We start from the raw sequence: 24,573 nt of genomic DNA, 5'->3' as shown, positions 1-24,573 counted from the left end.
TGATTGATTGCTTTGTGACCTTTTAGTTTTCACTGCCTCACCTCAAAGGTACAGTGTTTTTCAAAATGTGTAACTGACATGTGTGAAAGTAATATAATTAAAATAAATATATTTCTTATAATGCAGCTGGATGGTATGCTTATGTGTAATTCATTATGTCTTGTTGCCAGTACAACAAGTGTATGGCTGATGTTGTACACTAGAGGGAACCAATCACTGGGTTTTGATGAGCGCTGCTGCTCCGCCCTCAGCGTCCAATGTGGCCTTCAGGTGCTACTCGGAAGGTTCGTTGACACTTTTTCTTTAACTACTTTTAATACTGCAATATTTAACTGAGTTTGGGTTGAAAGGGATTCTCTAGCACAAGTGGTTTTTGATAGCATTGTGCGTTTGGTTTAATATTACAGCAAGAAATTTGACATGAAAATGCAAGAAAGGAGGAGGAAATACCAGTTGTGGGGCTGCAACCAATGATTACTTTGATTGTTGATTAATCCGTCTATAATTGTATCCATTCATTTTTGGCTTTTAAAATGTCAGAGTGATGAAAATGTCGATCAGTGTGTCCTCAAATGTTTTGTTTTGTCCACAACTCAAAGTTAGTAAGATAACTTTAGTAGAGGAGTAAAGAAACCTGAAAACAATAACATTTTAAGAAGCTGGAATTAGAGAGTTATGAGAGAGAAATAGATTATCAAAATGGCTGATAAGATCAATAGTTGCGTAGCGTCATAATAACAACTTACAGCATCGATAACACCATTTGATTGCATCTTTTCTCCTCCATCTAAACAAGTTTGGTTACACAAAACCCCCTTCCCCTAACACAAAGTGTTCGGTCATGTGCGCAGTCTTTCCAAAGCCCAAATCTCCGACAGCACGCGAAGGCATCGGGATAGTGAGCAGGTAGAGACTGTCAATGAGATCCCAGGGGAGCGAGAGACAGTCCGGGAGGTAGACTTTTGGGACGGTGTCACTACTGTACACGGCGTCTCTCCACTTTTCCCACTTTAAATGGAGTTCCTGAGGAGTTTGGACCACTTTTATTCCGCACTTTTTCTTCGCGCCTCTACTCTTTAATCGTTGATGATTTTGATGAACGATTCATTTTCCCCTCTGAGCTCTCAGGAGGATCGTATCTCATTTGTCAGAGCAGCGGAGGCACAGAATAAAGAGGGGAATGCCTGTTTCTTTTCTTTTCTTATTTTGACGCTGAGTAAGTTTTAAATGAAGAGCGACTTTAGAAAGTGAGTCTGCGGGTCTGTTACAGAAGTCTCTTTGGTTTCAGACCCTGAATAATCACCCAGTATCAAGTGAAGTAAGGCAGCGGGCCGCTTGTTTGATTTAATAATTACATAAAGCGGTGCGCTGCTTCCAACAACCGTCTTCGAGGATTATTTTTCGCAACTCCTTGGTTGTAAAAAAAAAAATTATTACCCAACTTGTTGGCACGTCATTATCTGTCAGCGTGCCGGATAACTTTTCCGGCGGCAACCTGTAGCCCAGCCTCTGAAGTTCAAGTGGTGCGTTTCTTGTGGATTTATCCAGAAAATGTGTCGGCCGCGGGATGTGCTGTGTTCTGACGCTGTTTGTCGAGCCGCGGTACAGTGACCGGTGCACACTGTGATATAAAGGGTACGGATGAGTATCGATCCCGGTGTTGACTGGACCTGCTCTTGCGGGAGAGGATACGGCGGCTCGACTCCGAGGCAAACACGTTACAAACGAGGACACTTGTTTATCTCGCGAAGACCGACGGCACACTTCTAGCTGTGACACAACAACAAAACGTGTCTCCGCGGCGCATCTGAGCGTACAGCGCTCGGCCTCTCAACATTAATGACACTGGATTAAAGTTCACTCAAGCCTGGTTTATCTCGGAACGTACAGTCCGCTCCATGTGGGCACTGAGAGATATGTATTTGTAAAAAAAACAAACAAAACAAAAACAAACAAAAAGCCGAACTAGAGTCTGAATATTAACTCTGGTGCTGAATGGAAGTTTTGGGACATTCACGCGTGAGTTGTGATGGCTCTCCAGTTTTGAAACTTAGGATTTCGCAGTAGTCGCCGAGGCTGAAAGAAGAAGTGGGACGTACAACCACAGAAGCATATCCTTTCCGTTTTCGTCTATCCGCGGTGCTTGCCTGCTTTGAAGTCCACCATGTGCGGCAGGGCACCGCCGCTACAGCCGAGGCCATGACCGTCCCCCAGCGGCGCCTGGCCGGGCTCTGGCCGTGGCTGCTCATAGCGGCCCTGCAGGTGGTGCTGGGCCAGCCGGGCCTGGAGCCCGAGCGGCCGGCCCTGCGAGCGGTCATCAAGGTGGCACTGCTGAACCACGATCCGACGGGGAAGCCCATCACCCTGGAGGGGGTGTTCGTGGGAGGAAGTGCCGGCTACGCGGAGGGAAAACTAATGCAGGTAATGTGTCATTAAGCAGTATTACACAGTGTACTTACCATTCACCCCCACACATAACCCCCCAAAAGGAGGAATTCTCTCAGGTATTCACGAGGGGACACCTGTTGTCATTCAGGAGTTTCACTGGGCTCAAAGTTTCCACAGGCTCCCCTCTGAAATGAATAGCGCCATCAGGGCTGTTTGGGATTGAATGCCTTGCTCAAAGACACTTCAGCAACGTGAATAGGTGGGAATATTTAGTCTCCAGCTCATGCATTGTGTTTAAAAGACAGCCTCACCTCTTGGCATCCCTTGCCCTATTATATCTTTTCAAATGCCTATTTGTAATGGCAATCTCATTTAACAAGTGTACAGACAATTAGGAGAGTCAGAATTTAAATCAGGATTACTGAATTAAATTTAATTGTTGTTTAATTGGCCACTAATTCTCTCATATTATTCTATCAAAAAACAGTCAAATGAAACAGTTTCATGCTTTGAAACCCCCCCTGAAAAGATCTACTGGACTACTCTCTGCTTCCTTCGCAGTTGGAATATGCCAACTGGAAGGTAATAACTTGATATGCAAGCCGATCAATGAGGAGTGGTCCGTGTAAAAATAATTCATTTGAAAATGAGTTTTGTTTACAGTGCCTCAGACCCTCTGTGGGGTGACTGCTGGCCCCACGTGTTTTTCTAACCTAAAAAACAGTAACAGCATCCACTGTCTGATAAACCAAATGATGTTAACACCTGGACTTGTTGCTATATGCCATGAAAAATACTGTAGTGATCATGAGTTACAGTACACGGTATGTTTCCAAGAGCTGCTGCAGACAACAGCACACTTCCCACTCAGCACTCAGCATGTGATGACAGAATATCGAAATTCCTTAAACAATAGCGATGACATACAGGTGTTATTGAGGTTAGTTTGTTTTTAGTCTATTTTTACTGAGCCCTGAAAACAGGGCTGGGTTGAGGTTGCCAGCCTGTGTAGGTGTATTTATCTAAAGTGACTGCTTTGTTTTGCAGTTGCTATTTATGGCATCTAATGCTCTTCCAACATTTATAATATCAAGGCGGGGTCCAAAACTGTTAGACAACACTACATATCGTGTTTAGACTTTTGCAAACCTGCACTTGAAGCTAAAGTGTTTTTTTGTCCCAGTATGGAAAAAGCATGCTGTTACCCTGCAAATGTGAAGTATGCGCTCTTTTCAGTGTGCAGCATATTTAGGATTCAGGAGTGGATTAGGGCTCCCAGGCCATAAAGCTCGGCTGTGTCAATTTATTTACCGTCTCCAAAGAGACGGGACGACAGATATGAGGCACTGCAGGATCTTGTCTCTTCTCACTCAGCAGGCGTGGGAGGTTTTGTGAATGGCAAGCCAGATGCTGCAGTTTGCCATAATTGATAAGGATTTACATGGCTTGTCCACGGAGAAAGCCAAGTATTAAGCATGGTGAAAAGCCATTGCTGTTTTCCTCTCTGGTTAAAACCAATTTGGCTTTAATGTCTGTGTGAGGTTGACAACATGTTACAGATGCATATCACGGTGCAGCTGAGATCAAAGACGCTTCCAGCTTTCTGGGATTTTCCAGCTTTCTGTATTTTTTTCCCCTTAAAACCTTGCAGGTATTTCATGTTCCATGGGCCAAAATAAAAATGTGCTGTGGAGTAAATATAAGTTTTATAACCCTCTATAACTCTCAGTGAACAGCCTCAGCTGCATACTGTACTTACTACTTATTAGGCAACACGTTGGCATGAGAACTTTAAGATTGCAGAAGTGATATCTCTCTGGATTTCCCTAAAGCTATGAAGGAAGGAAGGTTCACCGTTGCTACATTCAAACCAATATTTTTATCTCTGTCATTGTCAGAATGGTGACAGCCTAATCCTCTGCTGATAAGGTCCTTTCTCTTTCCTTTCTGCTGGCTGTACATTTGGTTGGTTTTGTTCACGCTTCTGTTTTCTTGTTCCCTTAAGGCAGACCATTGATTGTGGTTCTGTCCAAGGTTAGAAAGGTATACTTTGGTGAGACTCTCTCTTCCCAGCCTGTTCCCACAGTCCACAGAGGTGGTGTTATGCTGCAGGATGCTCTTTGTTGCAGCTTAGGCCTGTTCCAACAGGTCCTCGCTACCTCTGCAGGCTGCTTTACGGTCTTGCTTTATGTTTCTTGTGTTGTGTGTGTGTCTGTGTGTGTGTGTGTGTGCGCGTGTATGTGTGCAGGGGGGGTTCTCTGCCTGACTGTGTCTAAGCGAAATTGTTTGATGCATGTACTCAACAAGGCTTAATTCCTGCTAATGAGTTTAGTGTGTGAACTTTAGGAGTCCCTCTGAGTTTTACTTTGGACCACACTAGAGCATGACGACCACTTTTTATAAGCTACGGTCACGCTGATGAAGATCTACATCTTAGGTTGTAGTGCTGTATTATTAGACTTGTCTCATTTTGGAGGTTAATGGTTTGGGAATCAGCATACGGCATTAGAAGTTAAACAAATATTTCATTCAAAAAACTTTGCAACTTTTTGTATTTGTACAAGGTGGAAAAATACTTGGATACATGGATTTTAGCTTTTTGTAGAAATGTACTAGTATCATTTTTTCTTCTCGATGCTAATTCTGATACCTGAACTTTATGTATTGGCCAATACCTGTTACTGATCCAATACCCAATATTAAAAGCTGTATACTACTAACCCTGTATTGATAAAATATTAGGGATGTGCTCGGAGCTCCACAAGTCTTCTGCTGTCTGTGCATATTGGCTTCTTGAGCTGTAAAAAAAAAATCTGTCAAGTTGCAAACAGGTGTACAGGAAATTGGCAGGCAAGTAGCAAGTCACATTTCTAATGAATTACGTTGCATACACCGATCAGTGCATTGACTCACATACTTGCCGATACCATTTCCAACATTTCAGGCAGCATCAGAGGAACAAACCTAGTTTTCTGGACTTTTGTAGAGGTTGAACGGCAGCTCTTTTGTAAATCATCAGATCCTGTTTTGATTATGTCTGTGAACACATGTAAGGAACAAACTCTAGAGAGCACTTGGGACAGAAGAAGTTCCCAGTTTCCCTCAGTTTATTCAAGTCACAAGACTCTGCTTTCGTACGTATCTTCCTCTGATCTGTTAAACTGTGATCTCCCTGGAAGTATGCCCTGTCCTCTGAATGAACATGTTCATTGGAACACTGGCTGGGGTATGGCCAGCACTATTTGGATAAATACAAGTACTGAGGAATTTTGACTCTCTCCCCCCTTTCCAAGATTAAGCTATGACAAGGGGAGAAGTGCAAAGGCTTCTGGGACAACTTTGAACTTGAGACGATTGTCAACCATCCTCTGGCCTCTGTTGACAGAAGGAATTGGAGTTTATCCTCTAATGGGCATTATGCCCAATTAAAGGAGATCACAAAAGCCATCTTGACTTTCTTTTCTTCCTTCCGCTTTGCTTTTGGGTCTTTGTACTTTGAAATGTTGCATTGACCTTTGAGAGCTCCCTTAAATACATCAGCTATAATTAAGGCAGGCCAGGCAATTGACTGAACACCAGTTAACTCTGCACCACTTCACATTCTTTCGTCTCCCTTCTCAGTGTCCCACAAGGTACTGAATGCCTCCCCGTCCCTCCCTGAGCCGTCCGCTTGTCCCAGGCCGCTATCTGCGTGTTTCCCTGGCTGGCTCTCAGCGTGGCCGTTTGGGAACGAGGGATGGGAGGGCGGAGGGGGCGCTGAGGGAGAACATCAAAGTGTGTCCAGTTCCGAACGTGAGCTGGGATGATTAAAAACTGAGACTGTTTACACTGCACTTCCCATATGGGCCTTCTCCTCCCCCTCCCTCTAGATTTCCTGCCCGTACTTCCTATCTCCCTGGTTGAGATAACAGCCTGGCCAGAGCTCCTCAGAGCTCCTCACTGCTTTACATTGTTGGAGGCGCTGCTGGACATAATTTTACTTTTATATAAATACAATATATATTTTTTTTTCCTGTTGTTATTTTTAAAATTTTTAACTAAAGCATGTGCCTGAAGCTCTTTAGCTTTATATATATATCAATTTTTGAAGTTGCTGATTTTTGACTGAGCATCCTGTTACCATGATAAATGCCGGTTTTGGAAGTTGCACCCATAACTAACGCAAGGTACCAACGGGGCCTTTGAATAAAGTGGATGACATATGGACAGAGCCTCTGGACCTGAAAAGCAATGGCCAGCAGGGGGCAACTTCATTTGGTTTCAAAGGGAAGTTGGATTGTATGTGAGCTTATGAGAAAATCAGGCTTCTCATTGGATTTATTAACCTCAGTAAACAGTTTCCTTGTGAGTTTGTGGTCTCAATCTGTGGTTTCAAGTCTTCTTCAACCCAACATGATGTACATTTAGTCAATTATGGCCCCATTTCTAATGCAACAATTTTTTAAGATTATTCTTAAGGGGCGTAGCTACCTTGATATGACCAGTTGCTACCATAGTATGTCCTCGGGTTATCAGTAATATCAACCAGCATCATCTTCACCTCTTACCTCTCGTCCAAATATGGTCACTTGGTTTACGCTTCTGTTAAGTTTTTGGAAAACTTTATCTATGCAGCAACAGGGCTGTGAATGAATTGCAATGCTTAACGGAATATCTTTACAATAATATATAGAAATATCCTAGAAACATTCAGGTGTTAGCTTTCTAATGAATCTGCAACACCCTGCAGGTATAAACCCATGCATTTAGCCAACAGATCCACTCACTGAAGTCGGATTCGTATGTCTACAGTACAGTAACAGCGAGAATAGAGTGGAAGAGGCCTGCTCTGAATTTTCCTGCAAGCCTCAGTTTACATTCACGCCGCTCATGTCCGGCATGCAAAGCTCTGCCATGTCCACTGGTATGGAGACCATATGAGACCTCAACATAAACAGAAGTCGAGTCACGTCGCCATGTGTCCTGTCTACCCCTCGGCGGCACTGGCAGATCCATAAGGTTATAAATGAAATCGCTATAAGCTCACAATTTCCCCCTGCTTCGCCACAGCGTCAGTTAAAAGGAATGCTGACTTTTCTGTGATTACCTGCTGTTTTTGTAGAAAGGGAAGCCATTCAGGGAAAAAAGTCAACTTTAAAGACAGCATATGACGTAAGAAGCCTGCTCAATGCTGTTAATGCAGAGGTCATCTATGTTCCCTGATGTTGCCGGCTCACACAGATCTCCTGTCAAGACGTGTTTGTCTTTTGTATTTCCATATGGTCATCAGTTCAGCTGGCCTGCCATTGCTTTTCTATCGTCTCCTTCCTCTAGTGATCTGAGACTACAGTTCCATGTTGCCTCTGGCTACTGCCTTGAGCAGACCCCCACGTGTGTCCAACCTATCAGACAAGCTCTGGACTAATGGTTTCTCCTGAGCGGGGATCTGACAAAGCTGCAGCCTGCAGCACAGGAAGCAGGGGCTAGCGCTGTCCTGTCCACCCTCTTCCACAAGAGATGGCTGTTGGGATGTTTCATAGGGCACGGGGAAGAAGGGAGAGGCAGGTAGGGGAAACATGGCAAATCTCTTAATCCTGCCGGCCCCCTTCTTTTTAAGTCATTAGACCAGGTCTGGAATTTGTGAATGTTATACAACACATTCTTTTCTACTTTTCATAGCTTTCCTCATGCAAATAATGAGGGACAGTCTATCGAAAGAGAAACTATCACATTCCTGACACATTTATGCAAAAGAGTCCCATACTTACATTAATTCCATTATATGCTGAGTACACACACACACACACACACACACACACACAATGTAGCATGGTAAAGGCATTACTACTGGACTTGTCCTTGAACCAAGGACGGAAGAGGAAAAACGGAACATCAGAGCAGAAACAAAGCAACTTTACCAAATCTTGTATTGTAGGCTTGTGTGTGTTTTCACATTTGCACAATTGATTGATCTGAGAGTGGTGGAGAAACTTGGCGCGCACATGCACACACACATAAACACACACTTAAACGAAATGTTAATGACACAGGCTTTGTCTCGCCCTTCTTTTCGAGAGCTTTTATTGTCTGTCCCTCTGAGAAACCACCAGGCCACTGAAGGAGCAGCGAATGTTCGCAGCTCTTTTAAGCTGTGCCAGTATGCAGCCACGCATCCATTACAATGGATTGGAGTGAGTCTTCGCTGACTATAAAAGAGCACATGCACGCACATACTCACACATACACATACACACACACATACGTTTGTTTTCCTTTGATGCTGCCGTACCTGACATAGGGCCAGGCGGGGCAAGGGTGCTTTCAGGGTGAGTGGAATTCAATTATGTAAAATTTCTGCGGTTCAACAGCAGTTGAGAATACTTTAGCATTTTTGCATTCCCAGTGTGATGGGTATGTTGTGCGACCTTTCTGAATTTGCCCTGACAGTGCAGGTCAAGTGAAGCACCTGTCCTCAACCATCGAGTTGAAACCGATCCACTGGGAGTACAGAGGAAAGTCTGCTGATCCATAGCAGGCGTGGAGGCCAAGCTATCCCCTCCCTGGGGATCAAGGCAACATTTATAGAGATTTACAGAGAACCATGTTGCAGTAACAGATTACAATGGCACCACATGGGAGGAGAATTCATGTGGTAGCCTACTGGTGGGAAAGTTGAACATTCCTGTTTTGTATTCTCCGCAAGGCAAAGGCTTAATCGTCATTCAGATGTAGTTTCGTAACCTGCCCCCTGTTTCACCATTAATACAATTTATGAATGAATAAATATTTTATTATTTAGTCATCCATACAGCCACCGCTAACCAGCACAAGCTTTTAGACATCATACATTCCGTTAAATCAGTACTACTTGAAGGTCCTGAAATAGTTAACGCATGTGTGTAATTGAAAATATAGATCATACATGAGAAAACACAAGAAGGTAGTACATACATTAAAACACAAGATGAGATAAAAACCAATAAGACAAAAAGGTATTGTTAAGAATGGAATAATTATACTGATGATACTGATATAAAAAAAAAAAAGCTTTGCTGTTAATCACATTTTTTAAACTAGGTTAAAATGCAAAAAAGGTATTATTTTGACGAAGACTTGTACTAGAATGTAGTTTGTGTGGTAGAAATTCCAGAGAGGAAATAATCCATCTTGCCTTCTCTTCCAGACTTTCGAGACAAAGTTAGCGAACTTGAACACATCAGAGCTAGTTTTGGACATGCTAATGAAATGGCTTGAGGCATGGCAGTGCCAGTCATGTCAGTTCCCCGCTTTGGTCCATGCTAAAATTTGCTAACAACTGTTGAATGGATTACCCTCAAATTTGGTGCAGATGTTCATGGTGCCCAGAGGCTAAATCATAATTTCTTTGGTGATCCTTTGACTTTTTATCTCGCCACCAGCAGGTCAGTTTTCTTCTACCTTTTGAAATAACCACATGTATTAGACAGATTTGTACAGACGCTTCAACAGACATTGATGCTCCCCCGATGATATTTCTTAATGACTTGGGACCAAGGGTGGACAGACCTGATGATTTTAGATTGTGATCGTTTAAAGGCGCCCAGAACCTTCAAGCAATCGCAGAGATTGCGGTATTTAACGCCCCCCTCTTGTTTCCGAACTTCACATAATGATTAATTTACTGATTGCTTCACCTGGCTCTTCTTTGGGCAGAGTACTGTAGAAAATGCATAAGTTACAGCTAGCAACATGGTGGAGATTTTGCCAAAAACGATCGCAGCTCAGATTGTGGATTGTGTTTGCAAATTAATGTTATTTTTTGGCCACATTGCTTGCCCCTAGTCGGGATCTCCTCTCTGCTAGCTGTGTTATCATTAGACAGATACAGTTCTGTTGGTTTCAGCTAAATGTCGCTCACTAATGCTTCCTCCCCGCCTGTAGTGGCAAGAGCAGCCCTCTCTGCCCCCGCCAACATCAAAGGCTCCGAAGCTCCGGCGCAGTTTTTCATTTCTCTGTTTGTCTCGCTCCTCTTTCTCCCACAGCGCAGCTTCAAATTCCTCCTCCTCACCTCCTCTTCTCTAACCAGCCCTCTCTTGTTTCTTGACAGCTCTTTAAAACGGTTGTAATTCATTGCGTGTGCTTTAGATTCAAGGACAAATAAGGCTACGTGCACTCAAAGGCCAGGAAGCGCTTAGTTTGCTGAGAGGTTGGAGGAAAAGAGTCATCACCATACCACAGATAAATGCTCCCTGACAAACTGCCCTCCCTCTCTCCAGCTCCCCGTGGCTCCTTCAGTCACTTTTTTTGCACGGCTCTGTGCCTTGCCGCCTCGGCAAATGAACCAATAGCACCTCTCAGAGACGTCATTTCATATGAAGTTGTTTGGTTCCTGTTTGAGAAGCTTCAAACTGTTTGCGCTGGATGTTTATGACAGATGCACTTGCATCGGAGCTGCAGAGCGATATTGTTAAAAGAGCAGAATCTGCAGTGAGCACAGTGAGGTCTTGTGAGGGGAAGCAAATTTTGTACTTTTCTGCTTGAATGCTTGGCTCAACGATCCGCAAGAAGAGGAGCTTTCACCTGTGCGACGGTCTGGTTCTTTATGTGTGTGTGTGTGTGTGTGTGTATGTACAAGCCTGAGTGAGTCTTTGTAAGTGTGTCCATGGTGTGTGTGTGAGTGTATGTGTCTGTGCACAGAAGGCGGAGCTCCCATACTGAGATCATTTACCAAACTCTATTAAGCAAGATCAAAGTGACTTAGATCTTTCAGTGCTGCATGACTACAAAAGCCATATTGTAACCCCAGATCCAGGGAGATAACGCTGCTGACAAAAAATGCTTTATGTCTCGAAGAGTCACATGGTCACTTCCAACAGTAACCAGCATGTCCCGTTTCTGACCTTCTTTTCTTTTTTTTTTTCTCCCCCCGTCAGCCTTCTTCTCAGAAAGACTTCAGTGTTACTTTCAATAATGGACCTCATACTTCCCTGCCTCATGCAGTGTGTGATTTATTGAATTAGAAAAGCTGCATACGAATGTCAGATTTTCTCAATGAGAGACTCAAGTCTGACTCTGTCTCGTGTCAGAAAACGAAGCTGTGCCAAAACGATATGAGAAGTGTTGAGATCCCAGCGGCAAAAATCTGTCCACTATGGCCGTTCAGTACCGTAATACACACTATCACTCTCATGAAGGCCACGTGCCACCCATTACGGTCGTGTTAGTTTTAGTTGGTGCTGTAGTGTGGCCAGGTGTGTTAGTTCACTTCAACATGGGATGTGATATGTGGTAGATAACGAGTAAAACAATAACAACCCGCGCAATACTCAACTGAAAATGTAGTGCAGGGCCGGGCTGAAAGAGTGAGTTAAGGTTCTTATAATTAAAAATTCAGTCCTGGTTGATGAGTCAACACTTGTGGTTACTGGTGCTTACAGCAAGTGCTGTTTGATAGTACAATTCATGGGACATCAAACAATTGTAGAGCAGCTAAAAATACTACAGGAGAGCGACTGGGCTGTTTACAGCGCAGCCAAACAAAGTGATTTTGAAGATAATGCAGTGCCAGCTGTGGTGACAAAGACATTATGTTTCTTGTAACTGTGTCACAATCAGAGCCCCTCTGTGTTTTGCCAGTTGAATTATTTTTGGGAACATTAGTAGTATTATATTAGTTAGTATTGATGAAGTGTAGGGGTGAGACAAGAAAGTGATTCAGCAATTAATCATATCACTTTCTCTGATACGATCATCAATAAACTGGAATCAAACCAATATTTTCTTATTTTTTTTATTAACAATTTGCCAGTGTATGGCTTTTTTATACTGATGTCACACAAGGTAAAAAGTTTTTGGGGTAACGGAGCATTGAGGATGTGTTTGGGAGGGTCACAGCCTTGGGGAAAAAAGCTGCCCGGTAGCCTGGTGGTACAGTAGCAGATACTTCTGTATCTTTGGCCAGATGGCAGCGCGGTGAACGTGGACATGTTGCAGTCAGCGTGTGTGATGAAGGAGGCACTAAGCTAAGGCTCTGTGCACTCATTTCATTTCATGATTTCAGGAAAATTTCAGGAAAGACGGATGTATGACTGTATCTGTGGCCTTCTCTGATGGTCTAGCTTATATAGTAGTTTACAAAACCTATAATTCCACGGAGACTCGAGGTAAGTTTTCAATCTAGGAATACAGTTGTGGTTACAGTGTGAACAGAGTTGTCAGCCCGCACTATAAACTTTTTGATTTAAGATGGCCTGTTGTTGATGCAGCTAGTGATGGGAATGGAAAACCACAACACCACCCTGTGTTGTTTGAGGGAACACAATACAAAACACTGAAGAAACAACAAGAAAACTACTTAATTTACGTTTTTGGCCTTAAATGAGGCTGTATTTTTGCCATTTGCAGCTGCTCGTCTGCTCCTAATGACTGCTGTGCGAGCGGGAGGTGAATGATTGCTCTCTTTGAACATGGCTGATCATCGCACATCCAGTCACATGCTTGCCAGCATGATGGATGGCTGTTCTCTCAGCTGGACTAAATGAAAAGTGCATGCTTTTGACTCAGACAAAGGGTTAGTATGTCTGCCAGACAAGTGTGTTTAACTGATGTGTTCATCTCCGTTCACCTGCAGGGAGAGTCTTCCTCTTCCCCTTCAGGGAGATTTGGTTGAAATTGCACACTCAGGCCTGCAGAGACCAGTACCCATGTGACTTGTTGAGAGAATCTGAACTGATGTCACATGGCCTAGGGCACTACATGCACATGTGCACAGGCTCGCAAATATGTTTCACACTGTCCATCTACTGACACCAGGAACCCCAGTGGTCCAGATCATACTCCAGGGGTTGCCAAAAGAAGTCAGATTGTTTGTAAACTTATGAGAAAATAGATTGCCGCTCACTTGAATTTTTTATATCAATAATTTGTTTCCTAATAATGGTCTCAATTGCTCTTTCCAGCCCTCTACAGTACAGCATGGTGTCCATTTTGTAAATTGGGGTCCAATGTATAGTAAAATAGACATTTTAGCAGCGTATGCTTCAGGTCATGGCCAACTGATGATTGACAAGTTGTTACTGGGGCATGTCTTTGTGTTCTTAGTCATACCAAATCAGTCTCTGAGGGAGACCCAACTCAGGACTAAAGGACACGTCCAAATTATACTCCTAATTTATGAGGGTGGGGTCCTGTGATACTGCCACTGATCTAAGGTCTGTGTGCCAATGTGTCTGAGCGGCCCTGAGTGATCTTGCAATCAGCATTGATCACATTGTACATCAATAACTGCCGGTAAAAATCTCTGAGCAAATCAGTAGCCTATGTAAAAAAAATGTATGCTCTTAAAATGATGACCTCTACCCATTGCTCCCAGTTGCTTTGGTGAAAACATGACATGAGTAAAGTAGTCTTTAAAGCAAATAAACATGACCTTACATTAGTTCAGAGTAGCGCTGCAACATTTAGTTGATCGATCAATTCGTTGATTGATCAACTAAATAAAAAAAATAAAAAAATGAAAAAAAAAAACCCAAAACAGATTTGCCCACTTTTTTGATAATCTATTATCTTTGGGTTTAACTGCTGTTTGGACAAACGAAACAATTTGAAAACAGTGCTTTGGGGATCTCGGAAATTGTCACTGTCAGTCGAAAAAAAATCATCAGCTTAATAGATCATGAAACTCGTTAGTTGCAGTATAAACATGACTTGCAGTAGACGATGATGCTTTGTCCGATCACTGCTGATTTTTTATTTATACAGCATCGTTTTCCTGCTTGGGATGATGTTCTCCCTTTAAGCGTGTGACAATGATGCTGCCACCAGTCATTTATTAGCCTCACTCCAGGGGGAATAAGTGATTTGGCACAGCCATGCAGTGACCTTGTTACACGCTCCAAAAGCAACTAACCCAAACCTTACTGTGCCTGGAGTGCTGTCCCAACAGCCCTCAGTAGGGGACTGCGTATCTAGGAGACCCATTCCAATTGGCCATGACCTCCTGACTGGCTGCTCCTAATTAGAAGCAGTCCCTTACAGTGCCTCCCTCTCTTGTCCAAAGTAAATACCTTGGCACCCAGCAGGAATGCTGACAGTCTGCTGTTTAGGGTGCTCTGAGCGTGGCTTAGACAGTCACTGACTCCCCTCATGTTTAACCCAGAGTATGCTACAGCCAACACTAACAACTAGCTCTACTCAGCAACGGAAACACAAATGACTTCATTGTTGAACCCGCTCAAAATATGCATTACTATCTCGACTCCTTCATGCCAGCACGCTGTGTTGGTTTTCCACTTGGAATGTGTTCAGATTATTCTCTTCAAATGGCCTTGACCACTGACTGGGACTTTGTAGGGAAGTGATAGAGCGGGCGGAATATCATCTACATCTGGGTTACATAACCCACATATTTACATTTACTCCAGCATTAGGCCCACTGCAGCCTCCAAGTAAAAAAACAAACAAAAAAAACAGATCCTCGCTGTTTCAATGTCAGCCGCCCTTGGTGTGCAGCGTTTCACTGGAATCAGGTGGGAGGATCAAAAGGCAGTCTGTATTTGAGGGAACGGGGCCATGATGTCTCATCGGGGCCATTCACCTGATAACCCCCTCAGTGGGAGCCGCTCCAGAGCAGCGAAAAAGTAGCGCAGCTAACAAGGCATGTTTTTAGGGCTACTTTTCTACTTTGAGACGGTCTGTTGGTGTCTGGAGCTGCCAAACCTCATTCCCTCACAGCCTGCTATTTAAACCCCCAGATTGCTGTGCGGGAGTGGAGTGGAGCATGGTGTTGCTCTTTGTTCTGGGCCCTAGGTTAGGGTTAGCACAGCATTACACCACAGCAGCTCTGAAAGCCAGCTCTGAAGACTAAAGCAGAGCTGTGTGTGGTTTGGTGTTTGGTCTGCTCACTCTGAGATTAGAGCAGCAGGTTGGCAGAGGATTGGGTAATGACATGTCTACCGCTCGCGAGTCCTTGGACTGTCTGGGACTGCAGGGATACTTGAAAGCGAGACGCGCACACACACACACACACACACACCTACACACAGACGACTTCTTTTCTCTAATTTGAGCATGAGGAATCACTATGACAGGCTAACTTTGCGGTGACAGAAACAACGTTTATAATCTCTGCCAAATGAGATGTGACATGGTCAGCCACTAGTAGCAGCGGACATCACGGATGACACATAATGTTCCACTCGTGTCACTGAGTCAACAGCGTGTTTATGAATATGATATGAGTCAACAGCATGTTTGTGAAGCTCCAGTTCAAACCTAAGAGCCAGGAGCCGGGCGAAGTGTCCCAGTGCAACGCCAGATCTGTCTGAGAGGGAGGGAGGGAGGGGGGCAGCAGTGTGTCTACTGCAGTTCTCTGACCTACCTCCATGCCGCTGACTTCCACTGTTTGCCCACTCTGTTAACTATTACCAAAAGGCTGTGTACCTTGGCTGCAGCCCAACACTCTTACACATACTGTGGCCCATTATCAAAGGAGACCTGCACTACAAGCCCTGGAGTCCTTCCAAAAGGGCCACAGCCACAGTTTCTGCTGCAAGACCTATCCCAGCACCGCAGCACTATCTGAGCACTCCCTCCTGTTTTGTCTCCCCCATCGCTCTCTCTCCCTCACTCTCTCTCTCTCTCTCTCTCTCTCTCTCTCTCTCTCTCTCTCTCTCTATCTCTCTCTACCTCTCTCTACCTCCTTCTCCTCCCATTCTCCTAATCCCCTTGCTTGAACATGCACATGTTGGTTAAACTGTGCTTGGCAGGTACCTCACCCACTCGCACTTCTTTTTTTTTTTTTTTTATAATCCCTTTTATGTTTGCATTCGTTTTCTTTGGTGTGGTTACCGTGCAAAAACAGTCAGAGAGTAGAAACAGGAGTGCTTCACCTCAACCCATGAAACGACTGCACTTTATTAGGATTGAAATGATCTGTTGCAGGTTTGTACAGTGGTGGGAGAACTACTCAAATGCTTGTCCCGCAGTCCAAATATTCCTTTTAAAGTTCGTAAGTATTAGCATCAACATATAATTAAGGTACCCAATGGCCCATTGCGGAATCATGTATATTTTATCACTGGACTATAAATACAGATGCATTACTGGGTACATAACTAATGTTGGAGCTAGTAAAAGTGTAGCTAATTCTTCTATATATTTTGAATAGCTTAATCCATGATAATATACCATACTGTACTAGTCATAATATATAATTATTGCTATATAGATTTTGCATTAATAATCTGAATCTGCAAAGAAACTAATGTTGTCAGTGTTGTCGGAGTTGGTGTATAAATTAGCATAGAATGGAAATGGAAATATAGTAATTTACATCACACCATTAGTTTGCATGATTAGAAATACCTGCACTCCCTATTCTTATGAAGGGCCAATATTATATTTTATATGTAATAGATTCGTAAAAGCAACTTTATGGATTTTCATCGTCATTCCAGAGGTTGAAACTCAACATTTCTTACAGTTGAAGCGTTTGGTTAAAGTACCAAACAGTAACTAATGATTCCTTTCATTTTAGATTTATCTTCCAATTATTTTCTTGATAAATGAATGAATACATTTTAAAAAACAGAGCAGATCTTTACATTAGAGAACCAGCACATGGTTGGCATGTTTACGGTGGAGTGTAAATGGTATTTGATTGATTATTAAAGAATATGACAATATGAGTAGTTATTAAAATTGGTGCAGATTGATTTTCTGTTATCATTTCAGGCGAAGTACCAAAAGCTGTAGTCACAGTATCCTGAGGGATAATAAGAGCTTTTCGACACCCAAACTGTACAAGTAGCAAACAGTTAATTAAATGGAAGTAAGCAGAAGGCCAGCTGGAAGTAAAGTAATAAATATGAAGCAATGGGTGTTGCCAATCTACTAATTGTATTGTTAAGATTGCTGCTATATTCCCATGATGAGAGCGGATGTACTTGCTCATAAATGTTTTATACCAGTTTTCTGAGATCACATCATAAATTCACATCTGTGAACAGTCATCCCTCCTCCTAAAACTAAATGACAGGACTGGAACCTGCTGTCAAAAAGGAATAGCACAATTTTGAGCCTATTTTGCCCTCCTGTTGTTATTCTGAGATAACAATTTAATGAAATTGCTATGTTAAGATTTCAAACATAATATGTCACGATGATCATGACTTTATTATCTCATTATCTTCAGATGACAGATTCCCAGTTAAGTCAAGATCCTGCCTCATTGCCCATTTGATTTTGATAAAGTCAATCCACGAGGAGGCTGCCGCGGACATGAAAAAGAATGGCCGACTAACTAATCAGGTTTTAAATCAATCAATTATTGACTTAAAAGTCTAATGGCTAAATAATGAGCAAGTCAGCTCTTGGATCTAGAGCTCAAATCTTAATCTGTATCAATCCAATTGGACGCTGGCAAACGCCATAAATTTGTTTTGACGAGATGGTAAGATATGTAGGTCGTGATCACAAGAAGACAATTTTATGGAGGTAATTTTATAACTATCATTAACCTTTATGGAGGAGAAATCCCAATTAGAGATACAATGATGCGCTTTAAGATGTAACTTCAATGAAAATTGATGAAACATTAAGAGAAACCTGAGAGAATTTCATTTTATTTTACTTTTTATCAGCGTGAACAACCTGAATTTCCCAGAGCAAGGGACATTTGTAAGCAAGTGAAGCTTTGTTGCAGATATTTCAATTTTCATACTGTATAACAGAGTCTGTCAAGTAAAAGTCAGGACCTACTATGATGTATTTGAAGTTTTATATGGTACATTTTGTGTCTTTGATGTCACAAGTGATTCATTACAACCAAGTTCCAATGATGTAGGGTCATCCAAAAGGGAGCCAAAATATGTAGTCAGCCACATTCAGAGTTCACAGTGTCATGTATTTATTATGCCCCCTGTTGGCTCATCTTGATATGTGGCTGCCATATTGTTCATCTAAATTTGGATTGCACAGAGACTGACAGTACAGTGACTTACTATTTTTTGACTGTTTGACCATAGAATCAAGTCCTAGATCCGCAGTGCGTTTTGTGTTTCTGCGTTGTGTTTCAAAAGAAATGCAGGAGCTGACAGCAGCCAGGTGAACACTGTGAACGTGTCCATCTGTGTGTTTATTGGAGTGCATTATGTTGCTTATTTGACCAGGTGGCAGCCTCATCGCACTGTAACCAGGTGCTCACCCATATTAGGCCGAATCTGTCTGCACACATGGCACTCTTGATGGCATGTAAACACACTTTGAACAGTGGATGGTTGTGTGTGTATTAAACCTGGAATCTGATTCTTTATAATTGATATGTAAACACAAAGTGCTTTGAAGTGTGTGTGTGGCGCAGACTGTATCTGAAAGTGCGATGTCAGATATCCTCAGGCTGTACACTGCTCTGTTGGTTCAGTGAAGCCTGTTAATGTGGAGAGATAATCCCTCACCCCCTCCTCTACCTCTCCCAAGCTCACTTCCTCTCCCCAGCAGGAAGTCCTGGCCCTTTTATACCCTGACAAAGCAGGGGAGACGGTAGCTTCTCATCGCAGCCTTATCTCTGCAGCTTTTAATTAACTCTGAGGTGTTTACTCTCCGCCCTGTCATCCCAGTCTTTTAATGCCAGGGACTAACTGATTGGGCTCACAATGGAAGCAACAAGTGAGTGACTCTAGTCCTTGACCTGAGTGTGGTTCATGGTGTGTATTAAAGTTATTTTAGATACATGCTGTACTGTCTTTTGTCACATTTTTAGCAGCCAGACGCAACCGATTGTACAAATAGCAGATTGATTATATGATTATTCAGAAGACAAAGTGGACATCCTTTGTGACAACTGGGGCAATTTAGGGTTGTTATGGCTCAGAAAGCGGAGTGGGACGTCGCCTAAAGAGAAGGCTGGTGATTCGATCCCCCAGATCCCCCGTCTGCATATCAAAGTACCCTTGGGCAAGATACTAAACCCTAAATTACCCCAAATTGCTTCTGATGGCTGTTCCATTGCTTTGGATAGTGCTGTATCCCTCCTGATGAGCGGTTTAAGGTTGGCACCTCGCATAGCCATCAGTGTATGAATATGTGTGTAAATGGGGGAATGTAGTAAGTGTAAAGCGCCTGATTGGTCAGTAGATCCGAAAAGTGCCATACAAAGCAAAGTCCATTTACCATCACACTGTGTAAAGTGGAAATATGGCGTTTTTGTATCAGGGTAGTGAAAGGAATATTATGACATGAAAGTATGAAAGTGCCGTAAAAAAAATAGTATTATGTCATCTGTCACTTCCATCTGTCATTTTTCCTCCTCTGTTTGATGTACGTATGCAAAGAATCTGCACTGCTTAGGGTTCAATTGTATGTACATTAGCCGAAAGGCATCTATTATACGGTCAGCCAAATGTTTTTGTGAATGGAAGTGAAGTAGTGAATCACCAAAGATTAAATAAAATTCATTTTGATAGGGATATGATTGTCTAAACTAAATTTCCTGGAAATACTTATAATACTTGAGACTGGACCAAAGTGGTTGGCAGTGGTTGGAGACTGACCAACAGTCCCGTGCTAGCATGGCTTAAAACAGGACGTGTCAACTCAGTACGTGACCTTAATATGTGTGTGAATGCAAATGTCAGCGTGCTGTGTCACACACAGGGCGAAAGCAGAAAGTTACAAAACAGGTACAGATCTTGCAGGCGTCAACCACAATTAAATTACCTGTTTTTAATGCCCTGACGGCAGTAATCCAGTCTGATTTCAGTCTGGTTGTGTTGCAGAGCTCTTTGTAGGCGGTTATATAACAGTTTGCATGCAGCACTGTAGCAAGTGTTGGTTGCATGAGACCTTTGCTGAAGGGCCGGCGCTGTAAGTCGAGGGTTGACTTTGACTTTGAGAAGGCCGACATCGCTTTACTGGTGTCACGGTGGTGCCCAGAGGACAAAAAGCGGCAGCACTTTACGGCTGGGTATTTCTAAAGGTTTCACAATACAATATGCACAATGATGCATAGGCCACAATAATATAAAATTACAACTCTGCAGTTTAAATGTCTGCTGTTGACAGCACATAATTACGTGTAAACCGTAGTTACTCACCACCTCACGAATGCAGAACTATCGCTTTAAACAGTCTAATTAGGCACAACTTGAAAACTGGTGACTAGTGAGATCTCAAACACAACACCCACCCACACGCACGCACACACACACACACACACACACACACACACACACACAGACATAATATGCCCTGCAGGGATCCAGTGGTTCTGCATGGCAAGCAGAGAGGAGAGAGGGCAGAACCCTTCAGAGGGTTTCTCCTCCACGCCTTCGACGTCTTTGTTTTCTCACATAATGTTTTCCTTTTGGGTCACCTCTCCAGCCTTTTAGGGCAGTGAAAGTGGATCTTTCCAGGGCCTCTCCATTACATAGCCCATCAGATAGGGAGCGCTAGATAAGTCCCCCCTGTATAATAAATGTCTCATATTTGATCTTCACAGGTGGGAGCGGTCTCACAACACTGTAGCCAGGGTGCCTCTCCTGGGACAGCTTGCACAAACACCTGCTCTTCGGAGAAGAAAGACACATCCAGTTGCCTTTTCACAAACACTGGAACACAATTTCAAACACACACACACACACACACACACACACACACACACACGTAGCCATTTCCTGTGACCCTGTACTGTTGCTGCGTGGGAAGTTGAAAGGTTAACACATCCTTACTCATTCAGCCTGACCAACCTTTCAGGAAGCTTTATGGTGCGAATCGTAAACGGGTTAACCCCCAACCTAGAGCCCTGAACTCGCTGCAGTGTGCAAGACAGAGCGCCTTTGCCTCGCCAGTTCAAAGTTCAGATGCAGGCCCCGACAATCATTGACACAGCAGAGCGACAGCACTTCAGCGGAGGGAAATGTGCCGGGAAATCAAAAGGGAATATGAGAAAGGTTGGCTCCAGAGATCATAAATACAGTGGAAAGTAAATATTGTAGGCAGAATGTCAGACTGCCTTGTTAGCAGGTATAGTATTGCACGGCTGTGGTCTGAATGGGAGGCACTGGAGACACGGGAGGCAACCCTAGCTGTGAGTTATGTTTTCCTAGCTGCACGGGTATGCAATCCTTGTTCCATCCTTAGCATTCACCAACAGTCAGAGCTGTGGCGTGTCAATCATTTTTCAGGGTGACATTTTCCTTGGAGATCATTGGCTACCCGGTGAAGGGGTGTGTTCCACCAGGCAGCCCACTGCAAGCTCTCCCTCTCGGCCCCACCTATCGCTTCGGTTAACTCTTAGACACTTTGTGTGCGGGCATTGTGGAAACACTGTGACCTGTTTTTGTGCAGTGCCACCCTGGTTTGGATGTGATTTTGCTGTTCAACAGAAACACCCTTTTAACACATGCATAGCATATGCAGTGAATGCTGGGGCAAAAGTGGGTAATGGAAAGAAAAGAGTGCAGGATTTCAGCAGGCAAGCTGTGCTGTAGGCTTTACTGCAATCTCTCTATAAAAGCAAGGAATCTGTGTGTCTGTCTGTGTGTGTGTGTGTGTGTGTGTGTGTGTGTTCCTCAAATATCTCTGCGAATCAGGATCAGACTGACCTGAGACTTACAACATGGCTGTTGCGTGGTTTAAGGGCGTGCAACGTCGGATTTGTTTGGACTGCAATGATACCGTTAATAAATTATTTCATAAATCGTTTTGTTTCGTTTCGTTTTTCTTCCGCTTTATCCATGCGGGTCGCGGATGATGTTACCGCTTTTATACCACCTTTTTTCAAGGTGGAGCGGGGGTACTGGGGCCAAATCCAGTGACTCTATGGGCGAAGGCCAGGGTACTCCCTGGATGAGTCGCCAGCTCATCGCAGGGCTTTATTTCATAAATGCTTTACCAATTCCACTAGCATTGTCAACTGTAGCCACCATAGTCCAGTGAGCACCAGAGCCAATCACTGCACACCAATCACTGCACACCGTAGCCACGTGCGCACCAGAGCAAATCACTGCAGAGTTCAAGCCCACGACATACCTTAAGAAACAAGCGGATTTATACTGTTGTGGATTAATGAGACTAAACGAGTACAGACCGAGTCTGTTCGGGTCTGAGGAGATCCGGATACGCCAGGACAACAAAGTGGAATCGGAATCTGTGGATGTTCGTGTGTAGCTAGCTGCTAGCCCACCCACACGGCCCACCTCTCGAGTCGACGGACCGGACGCACTGGCACGTCCAAAACCGGACTTAGGGTAAATAATGTCCGCCACGCTTTTTCGCGAACATTGCCGTCACGTTTGCTTTGTGTCTGGTGCAGGAAGAAACGGTAAAAACTGGCTTTTGTCACGATAGTGTCCAAGCAGCAAGTTTGGTTGTTGAGGAACGGGGGAAGTTGTGGGAGGGACGGAGGTGGATGAATGACAGGCAACGACGGTCTGTGTAGAGACAGTGATAGAGACAGCGATATTGAGAGTTGAGAGATTTGTGACATTTAGCGTGTTTGGAGTGTATAGTTAGTGTGTTATGTAGTGTTTGGTGTAGTGTGTTTAGTGTGTAGTGGAGTCGGTTTTTTGTTTAATGAGTCAAAACGATGAGGAGACTGCTGAATGTGGAGCAGGCAGTACAGCTCTTCATTTAGCTGGAAGGAGCTCAGGCAGACCTGAGCATTGCCTGCATTTAAATGTAAATAGTTACATATAACTTTGTAAATGTTTAACATTTATGCACATATTTAGCAAACAACAATTTATATTTGCATTATAAGTAATAAAAAATGGTTTGTTAAACATATTTGTGGTTTTCACAGTAAAAAAAACTTACGTTTTTCTACTCGGATTTTATGTATTTTTTTGTGATTTTAGCGCCATTGTGTTAATACAGTTTGTCAAAATAAAAAAATAACTGTACAGTCACACATGTGAGGTTGTGCTGAAAATAATGTCACCAAGTAAATAGTTTTTAAGATGAAATATAATGGCAAAATCAAAAATAGTCAAAAACAGCCAATTATACCCTGGAATATCGGATTTCACAACAAACCTAAATATCCCTGACGTCCCACCTTCAAACACAGCCTCATTTTGCCATCCGTGAAAAAGCTACTTAACCTCTCACTTTTCTATAGGAATACTTATTTCCTATGGGCACTGCACTAGTTGCATTTATTTACATTAATGCAAGTCTCAGAAGTCTTTGTTAGCCATACTTGAGATATGGCTTGGAAACTTTTGCATTGTTCGTTGTTTTACTGTTATTCAGGCAGCTTATCTAATGTAAATATATGAAAGATTTGTTAAATATCAGTCAGCTATTTTAAAACCACAATCAAAGTTTGTTTTTCCAGCAGTGGAAATAGTTAGCAATGCCCCCCTCTTAAAGAATTGATTACATTAATAAAGGAATGGCATGTAGGTGGTATTTATATACAGCATAGATGGAAGGGACACAGAACCCTCATAATCCACATGCACAGGCTTGAATCAATAGCAAAGTGAACCGAGGAGCTGACCCCAGGCCTGTGTTGTTGTTGTTCCCACTGTTTGTATCCAGTAGCAATGGAAACAGGCATTTCCCTGTTTTATCTCCCTCCGCTTCCTCCGCCATACAGATTCATTCATTGTAACCTGCACGCTTTACTCTGTCATAGTCTACCCGTTTCTTTAGCCCCTTATATTTTTAGATCTCTTATCTGATATTGTCATGGCGATGCAGAATAAACAAACCGCTGTGATAGCTGCAGGTTTTTCAGTTGGAACCTGTCTCCGAGTCCTTTGATCAGAGAGGCCTTTTATTCTGCCAAGAAGCTTGAGAAGCCACGAGGGGGATGGAATGGCATCGAAGTAGCGGTGTGCCACAACTCCTCCCTGAATGTGAGGAGGAAGAAGCAGAGCCGACAACTCTCAGCAAAGTTCTCAGGTTTGGACCAAATTGCTCCGGAAGTATATTTTAATGGCGGATTCAGACTGCACAACATCAGCCTCGTCAGACCTGACAGATGTGGGAAACATTTGCGTCAGGTGCAACAACTGCATGTTTTATGTCCACAATGCAACAAGTTAAGTCAAACAGTTCCCTTTATCCTTTTGAATTGGACCACTTTGTTAACACAGTGGGATTGCCAACGCGTTGGGCTCCAGCAAATGAAGAGGCATCTGGCAAAAGAAGGTTTAACGCGGCTTAACTTTTGCGACATTGCTACATCCTCCAGCAAGGTGCTGCAAAAACCAGTCAAAC

General features: G+C 43.2%; 1 protein-coding gene across 1 annotated transcript in view; it reads left to right on the top strand.

Annotated features, from left to right (window-relative positions):
- The first annotated feature begins 920 nt into the window (after positions 1 to 920).
- Positions 921 to 24,573, top strand: part of rnf43 (ring finger protein 43) — a 96,219-nt gene continuing 72,566 nt past the window's right edge. Inside the window, exon 1 of the mRNA XM_030439127.1 lies at positions 921 to 2,421. Coding sequence (XP_030294987.1) covers positions 2,200 to 2,421 — 222 coding nt within the window. The 5' untranslated portion in view covers positions 921 to 2,199. The remainder of the gene's footprint in view (positions 2,422 to 24,573) is intronic.

Source organism: Sparus aurata, chromosome 13 (genome assembly GCF_900880675.1).
Source record: "Sparus aurata chromosome 13, fSpaAur1.1, whole genome shotgun sequence".
NCBI classification, from domain to species: domain Eukaryota; kingdom Metazoa; phylum Chordata; class Actinopteri; order Spariformes; family Sparidae; genus Sparus; species Sparus aurata.
The sequence above is the reverse complement of the archived record's forward strand: the minus strand, read 5'-3'. Positions and strand labels throughout refer to the sequence as shown.